This window comes from Leucopleurus acutus (assembly GCF_964270905.1).
Source record: "Leucopleurus acutus genome assembly, chromosome: 12".
Taxonomy (NCBI): domain Eukaryota; kingdom Metazoa; phylum Chordata; class Mammalia; order Artiodactyla; family Delphinidae; genus Leucopleurus; species Leucopleurus acutus.
The window spans coordinates 61,501,496-61,516,035 of NC_139154.1; the positions used below are offsets into that span (position 1 = coordinate 61,501,496).

The window sequence follows — 14,540 nt, forward strand, 5'->3', positions numbered from 1 at the left end:
ACATGCCGTGGAGCAACTAAGGCTGTGGGCTACAACTACTGAGCCTGCACTCTAGAGCCCGCAAGCCACAACTACTGAGCCCACGTGCCACAACCACTGAAGCCCGCTCACCTAGAGCCCATGCTCCACAACAAGAGAAGCCACAGCAATAAGAAGCCGGTGTACCACAACGAAGAGTAGCCCTTGCTCGCCACAACTACAGAAAGCCTGCGCACAGCAACGAAGACCCAACGCAGCCAAAAATTTAAAAAAAAAAAAAAAATTAAATAAATAAATTTTAAAAAAATTTTTAAAAAGGAGACTAGTTAAACTATGGGGTATTCATAAAATGGAATACAATGCAGAAAAATGAGATAGAAAACAATCTCCAAACTATGAGTAGTAGGAATGTACAGTATCAGTTAGGCAAAAATAAAACAGACAGAGAAGGAAAATGCATCTATATATATGAACAGAACATACCTGAAAGTGAACAGAAGAAACTGGGGTAGAGAAAATACAAGGTAAACGTGGACAGCATTCTATGTGTCAGAAAGTAAGAAACTGCTCAAAGACTGTCAGTGGGACACAGAAGCCAAATTTGGGCCAAATCTGAGAATCAGCATGAACAATGGCATGGGTGGTTATTACCTTGAATGAGAAAATTACACTAAAACCTCTTAAAACGGGAGTACTCCTCTTCACTGAGATACATCAACAATAATAATTAGAAAATCACTTTTTTACAACCACCTTAGTAATAAATGATTCCATCAGGAATCACCAAGGAACACTAACACTGGGTACAAAACCACTGAGGACATTATATTCCCAGTCTCAAATATCACCCTACAGATTACTTATTAATTACAAAGGGGAAAGGGTATCTTTACAAGGCAGACAACATCTTAATTAAGTTAACCAACTTCAACTCTCCAATAATGGGACGAACTGGTACCAAGTGCCACCTGATACAATAAGAACACCACACCATATACAGAGAATTCCTGACTAAACTGCTCAACCTGAATCCAATCATGAGACAGTAAGACAAATCCAAATCGAAGGATGTTCTACAAAACACTACCCTGAATTTTTCAAATAGGTCAATGTCATGGAGGACAGTGGGGACTCTTCTTGATAAAAGGAGACTAAAGGGACATGATAACTAAACGTCCTTATTTTTAGGAGATACTGGCTAAAGTATTTATGGCTGAATTACAATTCCATAGCTTAATCTTAAATGATTCAGCAAAAACCAAATGTGTGTGTGTGTGTGTGTGTGTATTATGTACATGTATTATGTGTGCATGTGTTTGAGAGAGCAAGAAAAAGCAAAGTGGACAATATATTGCTAACTGGTGCTCTAAGTGAAGAACATACAGGGATATATTGTTCTATTCTTACAATCTTTCTGTATTCTGAAGTTTCTCAAAATAAAAACTTGGGGGAAATACCAAGGAAGTTTAGACTTGTACAGACAAATAAGGGTTTCCTAGCCTGTGAGAATGATACTGACTTTTCACACGCCGTATTTTATCTTCAGTAAGAGGTTACTGTTCTTTGCTATGGCAAAATAGAGACCACCACTTTATATAATAAAATTCCACCTTTTTCCAGCATTAATACAGGGTATGTGAAGTCTACCAATTGTAACAACACAGGAAATTACTGTCTAAATGAACTGTGTGCTACACGCACATTTCACTAAGGGGTAAGGCAGTTTCTTATAAGGAACCATACGGTAATCACGAATATGCCATTCGCCTCCTATTACTTGACTTTGAGGAACCGTTTTGTAAAGATTATCTAGTGTCTAATTAAAAAGAAAGAAATTAGACTCGGGTTTAAGATGCCTCTGGTACGTTCTGAAATTATTTTGAAAGCTTATTTAAAAGGACTTCAAACTTGAGATTTTTTCATTCATGTATTTATTCCACAATTAAAATAAATCATAATTTAAAGCCATAACATTTTTAAAAGGTAAAGGAGAATTTGTGTCACAGCTGTATTAATAAAACAGACATTGGTCTAAAGTGCAACACTAAACAGGTGTTCTGTTCCCATGGTGGAATAAATACATAGCAATTACACATAAAATTTCACTAAAGATCTGAGATGACGCAAATAACCCTTTGAAACAAACTGCCCAATGAACAGAGGCAGACTGCAAATAATCTCTATTAACATTTTACTGCAGGATGGAAAAATCCCCAACGTGACTACTAACTCAAAATCTCTCATCTCATGTGCCTGGCCTTAGCTTGTTTTCCTTCCTCAGTCACATCCAAATCCAAATGGCTTCTCCATCCCAAGCTCAAAACTCCACCAAAAGTCCCCAAGGACCTCAGCACAGACTGCCATAATGAGACTGTGTGTAACCTTCATTCAGAACCTCCAGGGAAATCAGAAGCCCAAATGCAGAGAGCAGCAGCATTTCTTTAAACAATAGTTTTAACTGTCGAATGAGCTCTGCCAGGCCATGTGCATTTCATAACAAACCAAAATACTATCTTAATTTGTTTTTCTTGAAGAATGTTAAGTAGGCCATTCAAGTTAAAAAAAAAAATTTTTTTTTACAGAAATAATGAAAAATGAAAATTCAAAGGATTTATGCTAAAAAGCAAACCAGTCCTCTGCAGCCTAACTCATTTGTTTCTGGGCTGTGATGCCATGTAGAGGGCGATCAGGCAGTAGATGGTCCCTCCCACAGTCAGCGCCATGGTTGTCCGGTAAAGCATTTGGTCAGGCAAGCCTCGTTTCAGGTGGATGGGCACACCGTCGGATTTCTTGAAAGAAAGAATTATCAAGGATATGGCTGATAAGAAAAAGATTTTACAATTTAGGCTAATATAGAACAAATGCCTCTACTTTATAACTAATCCATCAACCCACTGCAGTGGAAAAAGCCCAAATCTACTAGAATGCTAACTGAAATACTGGTGTATTTCTTACTAATGTAGCTAAAGTTAGTAAGTCCAAAGTCATTCTCCAAAATGCAGCCTCAGGAACATGTGCGCAACAAATCCACATTTCTAAGGAATTTATCATATATTGCTTAATTACAAAAGGAGCACTGGTGAATATTTTTTAAAGGCAAAGGTAATCAGCAGCTAATCAAAGACCTGTAGGCATAAGAAATGCTCTACATTTAGTCTGACTTCTGATCATTAGTGGACTAAGTCTAAGCACACCAGGGCAGTTAACAGGTTCATGTCCATTTTGTACTCAACTACCTTCTTTCTATTAAGCTGCTAAACCCCTATTTAATAATGAGATTCCATAAAATGTTTAATCCATTATTTTGCACAGTCTCCAAAATCCCTCCCCACGGCAACTCAAGACCCCAAATGCCCACTCAAGTCTGAGTTATCAGATTAAAAGAGATTAAACTGGGCTTCCCTGGTGGCACAGTGGTTGAGAGTCCGCCTGCCGATGCAGGGGACACGGGTTCGTGCCCTGGTCCGGGAAGATCCCACATGCTGTGGAGCGGCTAGGCCTGTGAGCCATGGCCGCTGAGCCTGTGCTCCGCAACAGGAGAGGCCACAACAGTGAAAGGCCCGCGTACCGCCAAAAAAAAAAAAAAAAAAAGAGAGATTAAACTGATCAAAAGTCCCCAAGGTGGTCCTAAATCTGGACATATTTTTGAGGAGGGGGAAGCTACCTTCCAGCAACAGCAGTAACAGCTATTGCCACTCTCACGATACCTGAGATACAGTTGAGTCACTGACCTCTCAATTATCTGTAGGTAGATTAACATTAATCATATTTTTAAGTCCAATCCTAGCTTCTCTGCTAATCAGCAAACCCAAGAGAGCCTCCCCCACTTCTAGCAACAGTTCAGTGAATTTTAATATCAAGCAAGCAAAAATCAACTAGAAGAAAACTTATTGCCAAAAGTCACTGCATGTGTCACAAAGCCTAATATATACTGGATTATTCACAGTATTATTATATATATGCTATTGCTTCCTCCATCCAATGGATGATCAACAGCTACATATGCAATTTAAAAATCTGCATAACCTTAAATACTGATGAGGAAATTAATCACCCTCTCCTCTTTTATCAGTTTCTACCTACATGAAGTTCTACCAGTTTATGGCTTAAACTAAAATCAAGAGAATTCTATTTAAGAAAGAACAGGGAAGTGAGTAGCAAACTAGATTAAGACTCCATTTTGTAGGGTTTTTTAGGTCTATTTACTTCACAGCCTTCACTGTTCTAGTGTCTTCTCTCACCTGGAAAAACTTCTGCAGCTCTGGAACTTTATTTTTCCCAGCATAATCATATGCAGTAGAATTGGAACTCAGTTTAGTTGGTGTGGCAAATATGATAGGCGGTGCTTCTGTGGAAACCACAGGCCTTAATCCCTGCAGGAAAAAAGGAAAAGGTCAAGTTGAAAGTATGTCTGGGCATGTGAACAAGCCTTTCCAGGAGAAGGCTGTCCAGAAGAGTGGAGTCAGTGATTCCACCACACAAAAGAGAAGGAAAGTCCCCAACTCTGCATTACAAAGCATTTAGGTTTAAAGTCCCTAAAACACCCTAGCGCCCATTTCCAGAGCAAACACAGTCAAGAACTCTCTTGCTGGTTAAGGTGGGGGAGGCAGACGGGGGAGAAGCAAACCACAACAGAGGCCCAATCTAAGCTTCCAGATAAACCCACTGTGTCTATCTTCTCATCAAACCAATAAAACATTTATCATCTATATGAACTTTGGGTTAAATTTCAAAAGAAACCTGGCTGTCCCTTTTCTCCTCTGGGTGAGTAGGTGTACCAACATGGAATCTCAAAGTGGACTTCAGAAACTTTCCAGACACACAGTAAAGAAATATCTCAATCTGGAAGAGCCTGTAATGGGAAGAGAGCTGTCTTTCAGGACCAGAAAACAAAACAAAACAATTACAGCAGAGAAACTGAACTTTCTGGCATTAATAAATTTGTAAGTTAAAAAAAATATACTGTAAAAATAAAAAAGGAAAACTCAGTGTTCTCATTGTGACGTGTGTACGACAATACACATGTACTACATACACAGAGTGTCTACCACTGAAAGGACTGCGTGAAGTAGCATGTGCCTAAAGCAGTGTCTGGGACACAGCAGGCATTCAATAAACATAAGCTGAATGAGATTCGGGGGCTCAGCAGCTGCCTCAGCCACATGTGACAGAGAAAGGAAGGACAAACACACAGTCTTAAAAAGAATCTAAGGGGGGAGAAAAATGAAGTGCTGATACATGCTACAATATGGATAAACCTTAAAAACAGTACGCTGGGCTTCCCTGGTGGCACAGTGGCTGAGAGTCCGCCTGCCGATGCAGGGCGCACGGGTTCGTGCCCCGGTCTGGGAAGATCCCACATGCCGCGGAGCGGCTGGGCCCGTGAGCCATGGCTGCTGAGCCCGTGAGCTATGGCTGCTGAGCCCGTGAGCTATGGCCGCTGAGCCTGCGCGTCCGGAGCCTGTGCTCCGCAACGGGAGAGGCCACAACAGTGAGAGGCCCGCGTACCACAAAAAACAAAAAAACAAAAAAAAAACAGTACGCTGAGTAGAAGCAGTCAGTCACAAAAGACCACAAATATATGAAAGTCCAGAATAGGGATATTTACAGAGACAGAAAGTAAATTAGTGGCTGCTAAGGGACAGGGGAGGAGGGGCGGGGGTGTGTTAAGGAAGAGGAAGGTGATAGCTGAAAGGTATAGCTTTCTTTCTGAGGTGATAAAAATGCTCTAAAATTAATATGGTAATGGTTGCACATTGTCTGTGAATACACTAAAAACCATTTAATCATATATTTTAAATGAGTAAATGTATGGTATGTGAATTACATCTCAACAAAGCTGTTTAAAAAAAAAAAAAAAAAAGAACCTAAAGGGAACTCTGGGTTTCTATCTGATGGAGTAAACCTACAGTGGCAGATAGATAAATGATTCTCCAAAATAACCTACAGATCACACTAAGGAACTTAGAGTTACAAATCAATAAAATCCATCCTTTTATATTAAATTCTAACTCAGAAAAATAAAATCTTAACGTTAGCAAACAAAGCTCGGCCTCTTCTATTTTTACAGATGAAAAAGGAAATCCTTTGCTCAAATTAATAAGAGTTGTCAGATTGTACTTGATCTCTTCAAAAAAATCTAACTTTACCTATAACTGACAAGAGACCTATTCTAAAGATCACATATTGAAAACCTCAATGTTACTCCCACCAGGCAGGCACTGGGATCAACAGAGCAACAAAAAGGCATTAAAGTAATTTTGGCTTCTATTTCTTCTAACACAGTCCCATAAATGGGAAAGAATCACGGCCTTTTTTTCTGTTCTTTCACTCATTCAACATATTTTACTGAGTAATTACTCTATACTGAAAATATATAGGACACATTCAATCTCTGCCATTATGGATATCAGTGTTATGGAATAATAGCAGCTAATATCTACCAAGCTCTTGTTATGTGCCCAGCATCATGTTAAGCATTTCATATGCATCATTACAGCAATCCTAGGGAGATGTTACCTTTCCCTTTTTACAGAGGAGAAAACTGGATCAGAGGGGGTGACTTGCCTGAGACTCCATAACAAAAAGAGGCAAGTGTGGGAACTCAAGCCTCTCTCAACTCCAGAACCCTGGCATTTAAGTACCTACCTGCCCCTGCTACCTCTCGTCAACTACTGCTCAAAAACAACAATCCATTTGAAGAGAAAGTCTGCTTAGTAAGCTGTTAGTCTACATTTGGAATATAACAGAGACTTAGGAGTCAGAGACAGAACCGGGGCTCAAACTACTGAGATAACAAGGCTATAAGAAAGTTCTCTCTTTAAACTGGAGAATTTTAGACACTCCCTCATCATTCTGTGAGCTCTTTGTATTTTCTCCTTATGATCATTTTCCCTTGAATGCAAAAATTTTAAAACCCTTCCTACCAAGCAACTCCAAAACTGGTTTGAAATTAAATTCATGTTTTGACAGGGCTAATGTGAGAGCATTTTTAGATGGGATTATACCTAGTTGCCTTGTATTTGTTTACCTGTTAAGTGATTCAAAACTATAGCAAAGTTTTCGAACAAGATCATCTCAAAACAGGAGTTATCAACCATCTTAACAGTTTAAAATAATTCCATATTTCCATTTATAATACTGTAAAAGTTCAGAATATCACATTTGAAAGCTACCTATAATCCCATTATCTTATCCCATCAGTTATTATGAATTGTATATTCTCCTCCAATCTTTTCATAGGCATATATATATATATTTTTTTTTTTTGCGGTACGCGGGCCTCTCACTGTTGTGGCCTCTCCCGTTGCGGAGCACAGGCTCCGGACGCACAGGCTCAGCGGCCATGGTTCACGGACCCAGCCGCTCCGCGCATGTGGGATCTTCCCGGACCAGGGCACGAACCGGCGTCCCCTGCATCGGCAGGCGGACTCTCAACCACTGCGCCACCAGGGAAGCCCCATAGGCATATTTTAATCTTTATAGTCACAGTGCAAAACCCCACATTCTACTTTTTTCACTTATAATAAACATTTTTTTTCAGGTTCCTAAACAATCTTCATAACGAAATCTACTCTTCACATCAACCCCATAAATTATTACCAGCCCATGTTACAGATGATTAAAACAAAGCTCAGAAACGTCCTAAGTGTGCTCGCTTCAGCAGCACACATACTAAAACTGGAACGATACAGAGAAGATTAGCATGGCCCCTGAGCAAGGATGACACGCAAATTCGTGAAGCGTTCCATATTTTTAAACAACTTCCGCATGCTAACACATATATATGGAACCTAAAAAAAAAAAAAAGGTTCTGATGAACCTAGGGGCAGGACAGGAATAAAGATGCAGACACAGAGAATGGACTTGAGGACACGGGGAGGGGGAAGGATAAGCTGGGACGAAGTAAGAGAGTAGCACTGATATATGTACACTACCAAATGTAAAACAGATAGCTAGTGGGAAGCAGCTGCATCACACAGGGAGATCAGCTCAGTGCTGTGTGACCACCTAGAGGGGTGGAATAGGGAGGGTGGGAGACGCAAGAGGGAGGGGATATGGGGATATATGTATACATATAGCTGATTCACTTTGTTATAAAGCAGAAACTAACCCATCATTGTAAAGCAACTATACTTATTACAGTAAAGATGTTTAAAAAAATAGTAAAGCAGGGGCTTCCCTGGTGGCGCAGTGGTTGAGAGTCCGCCTGCCGATGCAGGGGACGCAGGTTTGTGCCCCAGTCCAGAAGGATCCCACATGCCGCGGAGCGCCTGGGCCTGTGAGCCATGGCCGCTGAGCCTGCGCGTCCGGAGCCTGTGCTCCGCAACAGGAGAGGCCACAACAATGAGAGACCCACGTACCGCCAAAAAAAAAAAAGTCACAAGTAAGATGGGATTCAAACCCACACATGTTTATTACACCACACCATCAGTAATCAGCTGTCTCGGCCCCACAGGTAAAAAGAATCCAAATGGTGCTAAGGTATTTCACCCTAGGCATAATTAAACCTCCTAACAATATAAGAGCAGTCAAGGTTTCCAGTGTTTCAAGGCAGCTAGATAAGACTAGCACTAGGGTTCTCAAGAGTAGACCAGGAAGCTATATTTACAGGAAGGGATCTACAGCAAATCCCTTCGCCTAGGCCTCCTTCCAGGGCCACAGATGCCCCAACCTAGAGGAATTATGAGCCTCAAATATGCCCCTCCTCATCTCAATAAATGATAACGCCCCATCTTTCCAGGTACTTGGGCCAAAAACCTTGAAATTGTTCTTAATACCTCTCACTCACACATTTGAAAATCCTTTTGGCTCTACCTTCAAATTATATTTAGAATCTGACCACTTCTCACCTATCTTCACCAATCCACATTCTGGTCCAAACTCCTAGATTTTTAAAACAGCCTCCTAACTGGTCATCCTGATTTTATTCCATCCTTGCTGCCCTACAGTCTACTCTTAATGCAGCAACCAGTAATTGTGTTAAAACAGAGGATGTGGCTTCCCTGGTGGCGCAGTGGTTGGGAGTCCGCCTGCCGATGCAAGGGACACGGGTTCGTGCCCTGGTCCGGGAGGATCCCACGTGCCGCGGAGCGACTGGGCCCGTGAGCCATGGCCGCTGAGCCTGCGCGTCCGGAGCCTGTGCTCCGCAACGGGAGAGGCCACAACAGTGAGAGGCCCGCGTACCGCAAAAAAAAAAAAAAAAAAAAAAAAGTGGACTGTAGACCAAGTGGAAATCACAGGTTTCGCTGAGTATCAAATCCCTTAGCTGTTTACACAATCACTACCTCTACAACTGATTAAGAGCCATTCAACTGTTTTACCACGTTTAGTAGCTGAGTTCTTCCTAGTCTACTTTAGCTGCTCCAAATTTTTATTTTAATTTATTTATTTTATTTATTATTTTTGGCTGTGTTGGGTCTTCGTTGCTACACACGGGCTTTCTCTAGTTGCGGCGGGGGGGGGCTACTCTTCGTTGCAGTGCGCGGGCTTCTCATTGTGGTGGCTTCTCTTGTTGTGGAGCACAGGCTCTAGGCATGTGGGCTTCAGCAGCTGCAGCTCGCAGGCTCTAGAGCACAGGCTCAGTAGTGTGGTGCACGGGCTTAGTTGCTCCGCGGCATGTGGGATCTTCCCGGACCAGGGCTCGAACCCGTGTCCCCTGCACTGGCAGGTGGATTCTCAACCACTGTGCCACCAGGGAAGCCCAGCTGCTCCAAATTTTAAGAGAGAAAAGTAAACATGATTTTTTTCACCTCAAAATTGACTGGCCCAAAGTTTCCCCTTTCCTTCTACCTTTTAACTTTGGGGAGGAGGAGGAAGAAGGATGGAGAAATAAGAGCATTATCCCAAAAATGTTTTAATTTTTAAATGATAGAAACTTACGAGCTCTTTCATTCTGATTCAGGACTACAAACAAGTTTCAATCTGCAGTGATCAAGTCCTTTCATTTCCAATTGCCAGCTAGGTACCACCACCTCCATGTTTCCCTGACATTTCACACTCAGTGAATCCAAAATTCACCCAGTTTCTCACAAGCCTACTCAGGAGCTCCCTGTTTCTGGGGGAAACACCACCATCCTCCCATTACCCAGTCATCTTGGAGTCCTCCTTCCTCATTTCCAAAATCTCCTTCACCGGGCGCTAAGTACTCATCTCCAGCCTCTGACTCTTTCTCCATTCTTACTGAGAAGACCCTGAACTCTTTTATGGGTATAACAGGCATCCCCGGCACTGGTCTCTCCCAGTCAGATTAGCTTTTCAAAGCATAGCTCTGGTTACGATACGTACTCCTCCATCATAAACCTTTCATGAAACTAAAGGGAAGAGGCCATGCCCTTGTTTCAACCTCTGGACAAGACTCTACCACAACTTTCAGCGTCAAGTTGCTTTGTAAATTCCTATTCATTTCTCACAAAATTAAGTCCTACCATCCTAGGCCCTTCATGATCTACCTCCATCCACCACAGCTAAACTTACCTACTCAATGATTCCCCCTGCAGCCCCCCTCTCCTCCTCCACTCTCGCAGTTCTCTTAATCTAGAATATCCTGCCATCTTAACTAGGAGAGGAACTGCTGGATCATACGGTAAAATTATGTTTTACTTTTTTAGAAAATGCCAAACTGTTTTCCAAAGAGGCTGTACCATTTTAAATTCCCCCCACAATGTAGTATGGTTCCAGTTTCTCCACATTCTCACCAACACCTGTTGTCTTTGTTGTTTTAGCAGGTGTGAAGTGGTATCTCCTTGTGGTTTTGATTAGTATTACCCTAATGACTTATGATGTCAAACATCTTTTCATATGCTTTTTGGCCTCAATTTATTTTTGACAAAGGACACAGAAAGGTAAGCAAAATGCTCTTCACTCAACCACTGGAAAATACCGTCCCGACAATTACTTGCCATCAGATTGATTTATAAATCTCTACCTGTACTATTGTTAGAGAACTAGCTTTTCCATATAAGTTTACTCAATGCATGTTAGATTATTCACTTTACATAATACTGAAAGTTACAAACACCTACATTTTACAGTATGCTAACATTTTAAAAGTTTCCAAGAAAGGAAAAATTGAAGTACTCCTGATTACCAAAGTCAGAACCCTTTGTTTGGGGATACCTGTCACAATCACTCTGAAATCTGCAATTCATATAAAGCCTACAGTATTCATATAAAGCCTACATAATATCACTTCTTTCAACATAACTTAAGAAATCCTTAAGTAATTAAGAAGTCCAAATTCTCAAGAGAAACATAATTCAAGTGGAGCTAGAAATCTTTAATCCCTCTCTGTACCAAATGCATCTTGGGGTAATATCTGCTCTAAGTGCCAATTAATTTCAAGATGTGTCAGTTTTAGTTTAAAATTTCACTTTTTCTTACTAGATAACAAAATCTAGATTATGCTAAAACTCTACTGAAAGAAATTCTACAATCACCAATGGAATAGATCAATTGTGATATATTCATACAGTGAAATCCTATACTGCAATAAAAGAAACCAACTACTAATAAACATAACATGAATGAACCTCAAAAATATTGAGAAATAGAAGGCTTACACAAAACAGTACTGTGTGGTTCCATTTATACGAAATTCAAAAACAGGCAAAACTATTTATAGTGATAAAAATATGAATAGGAAGATGAACATGGATTGACAGGGCAATAGTAAAAAGGAACTTCCTAGAAGTGATGTAATATTGTATATGTTAATAAGGGTGTGGGTTACACAGTGTGTTTGTCAAAAATGTGCTGAAAAATACACACCTTTATGTTTTAAGACTACCTGCTTCTTTATAGAAGCAAATATAATAGAAATAGCTATTTCTTATAATCTGTAAGATAAGTCACTGTTGTCAATTCCTTCTTTAGACCTCACTACCAATTTGGCTTCAACGACACCACGCTGCTTTCGCTTCTAATCCTGGATTGTTCTTATGATAAATTTTCCTCCTCCACTCTCCCTTCCTGTTTCTGTAATCTAATCGTAACTCCATCTTTCTTCCCCATGTGCTTGCTCCCTGGATGATCTCCCCCACCACAGCTTCTACTACCACCTACGGGCTGAAGACACCTAGATCTATTAAACTCCTTATTCATAAATCCAGCTGCAATCAGACATGACATCTCATCACGAGCTCAATATTTATAAACCTGGACCCTTCCTCCCCAACCCCACCCCCCCAAAAAAACGTGCTTTTTCTTGCCCTCCCTATCCTAGTTAACAGCACATCTAATCTTACATTGAAATCATCCTTAAACATCCTTCCCCTTGAGCAAGTTACGGTGTTTCACAGAAGAAAGAAAAGGTAACAACAATGGAGCATTCTTTACACCCCACCTGGGGCCCTTATTGTTCCAGTCCAGTTTTCCAACTGCATATCTCATCAACCCTTCCCTACCTACCCTGAGGATTGAGAATGAAAATGATGGTATCTCAGACTTAGCTTCTCGAGAATAGCTACCACTTATCCAGCAATAGCCACCTGCCAACGATTGCTAGTCACATGACACACACCTCTTTTAATCTGTACTCCAGCTGCCCTAAAGGAAACTGAGCTCACAATGAATTAACTTGATCAAGGTCATAAAATTAAAGCAGCGAAACCAGGATGTGAGCCCAAATTAAGAGTCTGGGACTCTAAAGTTTTTCATCTCTACACTACAAGCTAGAGACTGATAATCCAATTGGCAAAATCTGAGTGAAGTCGCAATACTTTTCAGACCACTCAAGAGCAACCATCAACCATTTTACAGCTGGAAAAATGTCAGCTCTTTGCACGTTAACTGCGAAGACTCACCCAAACATTTGAATTAACTCTTTAAGTCTTCTAATTCTGATCACACAGCCCCTTCTGCCCCTATGGCTTCCGCTGGTACCATCACCCCAGCTCCCAAATCTGGTGCTTGGATGAGGCTGTCTTTGGGGCTGAGGCAGGAGGATGACAATGGGGCATTGAGGAAAATGGAAGCTGGACTTCCTTAAAAAAAAAAAAGGACAGGGCCAAACTTCGGACTCGGTCGGGTCACATTCTGGGCCCCGCCGACCTCACGAGCCACCAGCAACGACCTCGGGGGTCACCTTGACCGCTGCTGAGTGCCAGGCCCAACTTCCACACCAGGCCAGCCTCGCCGGGGAGCAGCTACAGAATTAGGAGCCTCCATGGCCACGGCAAGTGCGTGACAAGAGGTGAGGGACCAACTAAACCGAAGCGCGGGCAGAAGCCTCGCCTGGCTCCGGCGCTGAGACTGCCAGGCGCAGACTCAGGCCGCCACTTCTCCCGTCCGAACCGGCGCGGCGCTTCCCGTACCTGAGGGTTATAAGCGTCGGAAGCCCACGCTCCCGTCAGTTTCTGCGTGAAGCTACTAAACTTATAATACATGTTGCCCGGTGTCGACTTCAGGGAGCCACTGCCCGCGCGACCGCCCCAGAGAAGGACCCCGCTTTCCCGGGTGTCTGCCGAAGACTCAGCCCAAGGACCCTGCGCCAAAAGGCGGGCTGCCCGAGGATCGCCTAATTTAAAACATGCCCTCTTAAGCCACATAATGGAATGAGAAGCCAGGTTCTCAGGGCCAAAAAGGCAAAACAAGTTCTAGGGCAGCGCGGAAAGCCTCTGTAGCGCGGTGTGTGGGGAATACGAGCCTGCCTCTTTCCGTCACGTTTAGATTCGGGCAGTACCAAGACGCCCTAAGAATTGCGCAAGCGCCCTGCCGATCATGCGGGAGGCTGAGGGACTTGCCGGGGTTGAGGGGGCGGGCTCGGGGCGGGGCCTAGGGCGGGAGGGGAGGGGCTGGGCGGGGTGAGTCCGCTCTTTCCCTCCCAGAGAGCCGGTGCTGTGGGGCCGCTACCCGGTAGTTGTCTTGAAGGCGTCTCTGCCTTTCCCAAACTTAACTCCTCCCAAACCTAGGTCACCTCGTGAAGCGTCCCACTCTCGCTCAGTGGGCTCAGGAGTATGGATCCGTCGGCCAGGCTTCTCTGGCAGTCTAGGAGTCGGGGGAGCAAATAAGAAAAACTGGAAACACCTGCTGCAAGCTGTTTGTTACTGAGGGCTGTTAGGATTTTTGCCCCAATAATATATAAAGATAGCCTCCTGGGCTTTTTGTAGAGGAAATACATCGTGCCCTTTGAACTTCAGGCACAAGGACATATATTTTGCACAGTTCTCAGAACTGATTTTTACTCTTACTTGAGCTTTATGGGAACTGATTGCCCATCCTTTTCCTGGTCTCTGCCCTTCGAGATAGATGAGGTGGGGAGTGGAGGGGAGGTGGACTAGAAATACTTGAAAAATCTGGACGTTGAGCCTGAAAGATCAGGACTACCACTTTCAGTTATGGTACTATCCACTTCAGTTCAATTTAAAAATGTTTTTTGAATCTCCACTATGTGCCAGGTACTGTGTAAAAGGAGTATACTAATTTCCTACCTCCTGGAATGGAGCAAAGCTTTTCTTGGCTTTATCATCTAACCAGAGGTTTTCATAAGCATATTACAGGTGCATTTATAGTTCTTTTTTTTTAAATTTTTTTTTTTTAGAAAGAAAGCACTGGCTCTTTTT

At 42.4% G+C, this 14,540-nt stretch overlaps 1 protein-coding gene across 1 annotated transcript; it reads right to left on the bottom strand.

Moving 5' to 3' along the window:
* Window positions 1-1,032: 1,032 nt before the first annotated feature.
* Window positions 1,033-13,439, bottom strand: COX7A2L (cytochrome c oxidase subunit 7A2 like). Its single transcript, XM_082852045.1, has 3 exons — window positions 13,293-13,439; window positions 4,221-4,352; window positions 1,033-2,768 (listed from the first exon to the last, which is right to left on the bottom strand). The coding sequence occupies exons 1-3, from the start codon at window positions 13,362-13,364 to the stop codon at window positions 2,628-2,630; spliced, it is 345 nt and encodes a 114-aa protein (XP_082708171.1). The 5' UTR covers window positions 13,365-13,439; the 3' UTR covers window positions 1,033-2,627.
* Between the last annotated feature and the right edge of the window lie 1,101 nt (window positions 13,440-14,540).

Excerpts from the sequence above, each read along its gene's own strand:
- COX7A2L (XM_082852045.1), bottom strand. The coding sequence starts at position 13,364 with ATGTATTATAAGTTTAGTAGCTTCACGCAGAAACTGACGGGAGCGTGG. Across the intron at positions 4,353-13,292 it reads CCGACGCTTATAACCCTCAG|GGATTAAGGCCTGTGGTTTC; the intron begins GTACGGGAAGCG and ends TTTTTCCTGCAG. Across the intron at positions 2,769-4,220 it reads AGCTGCAGAAGTTTTTCCAG|AAATCCGACGGTGTGCCCAT; the intron begins GTGAGAGAAGAC and ends CTTTCTTTCAAG.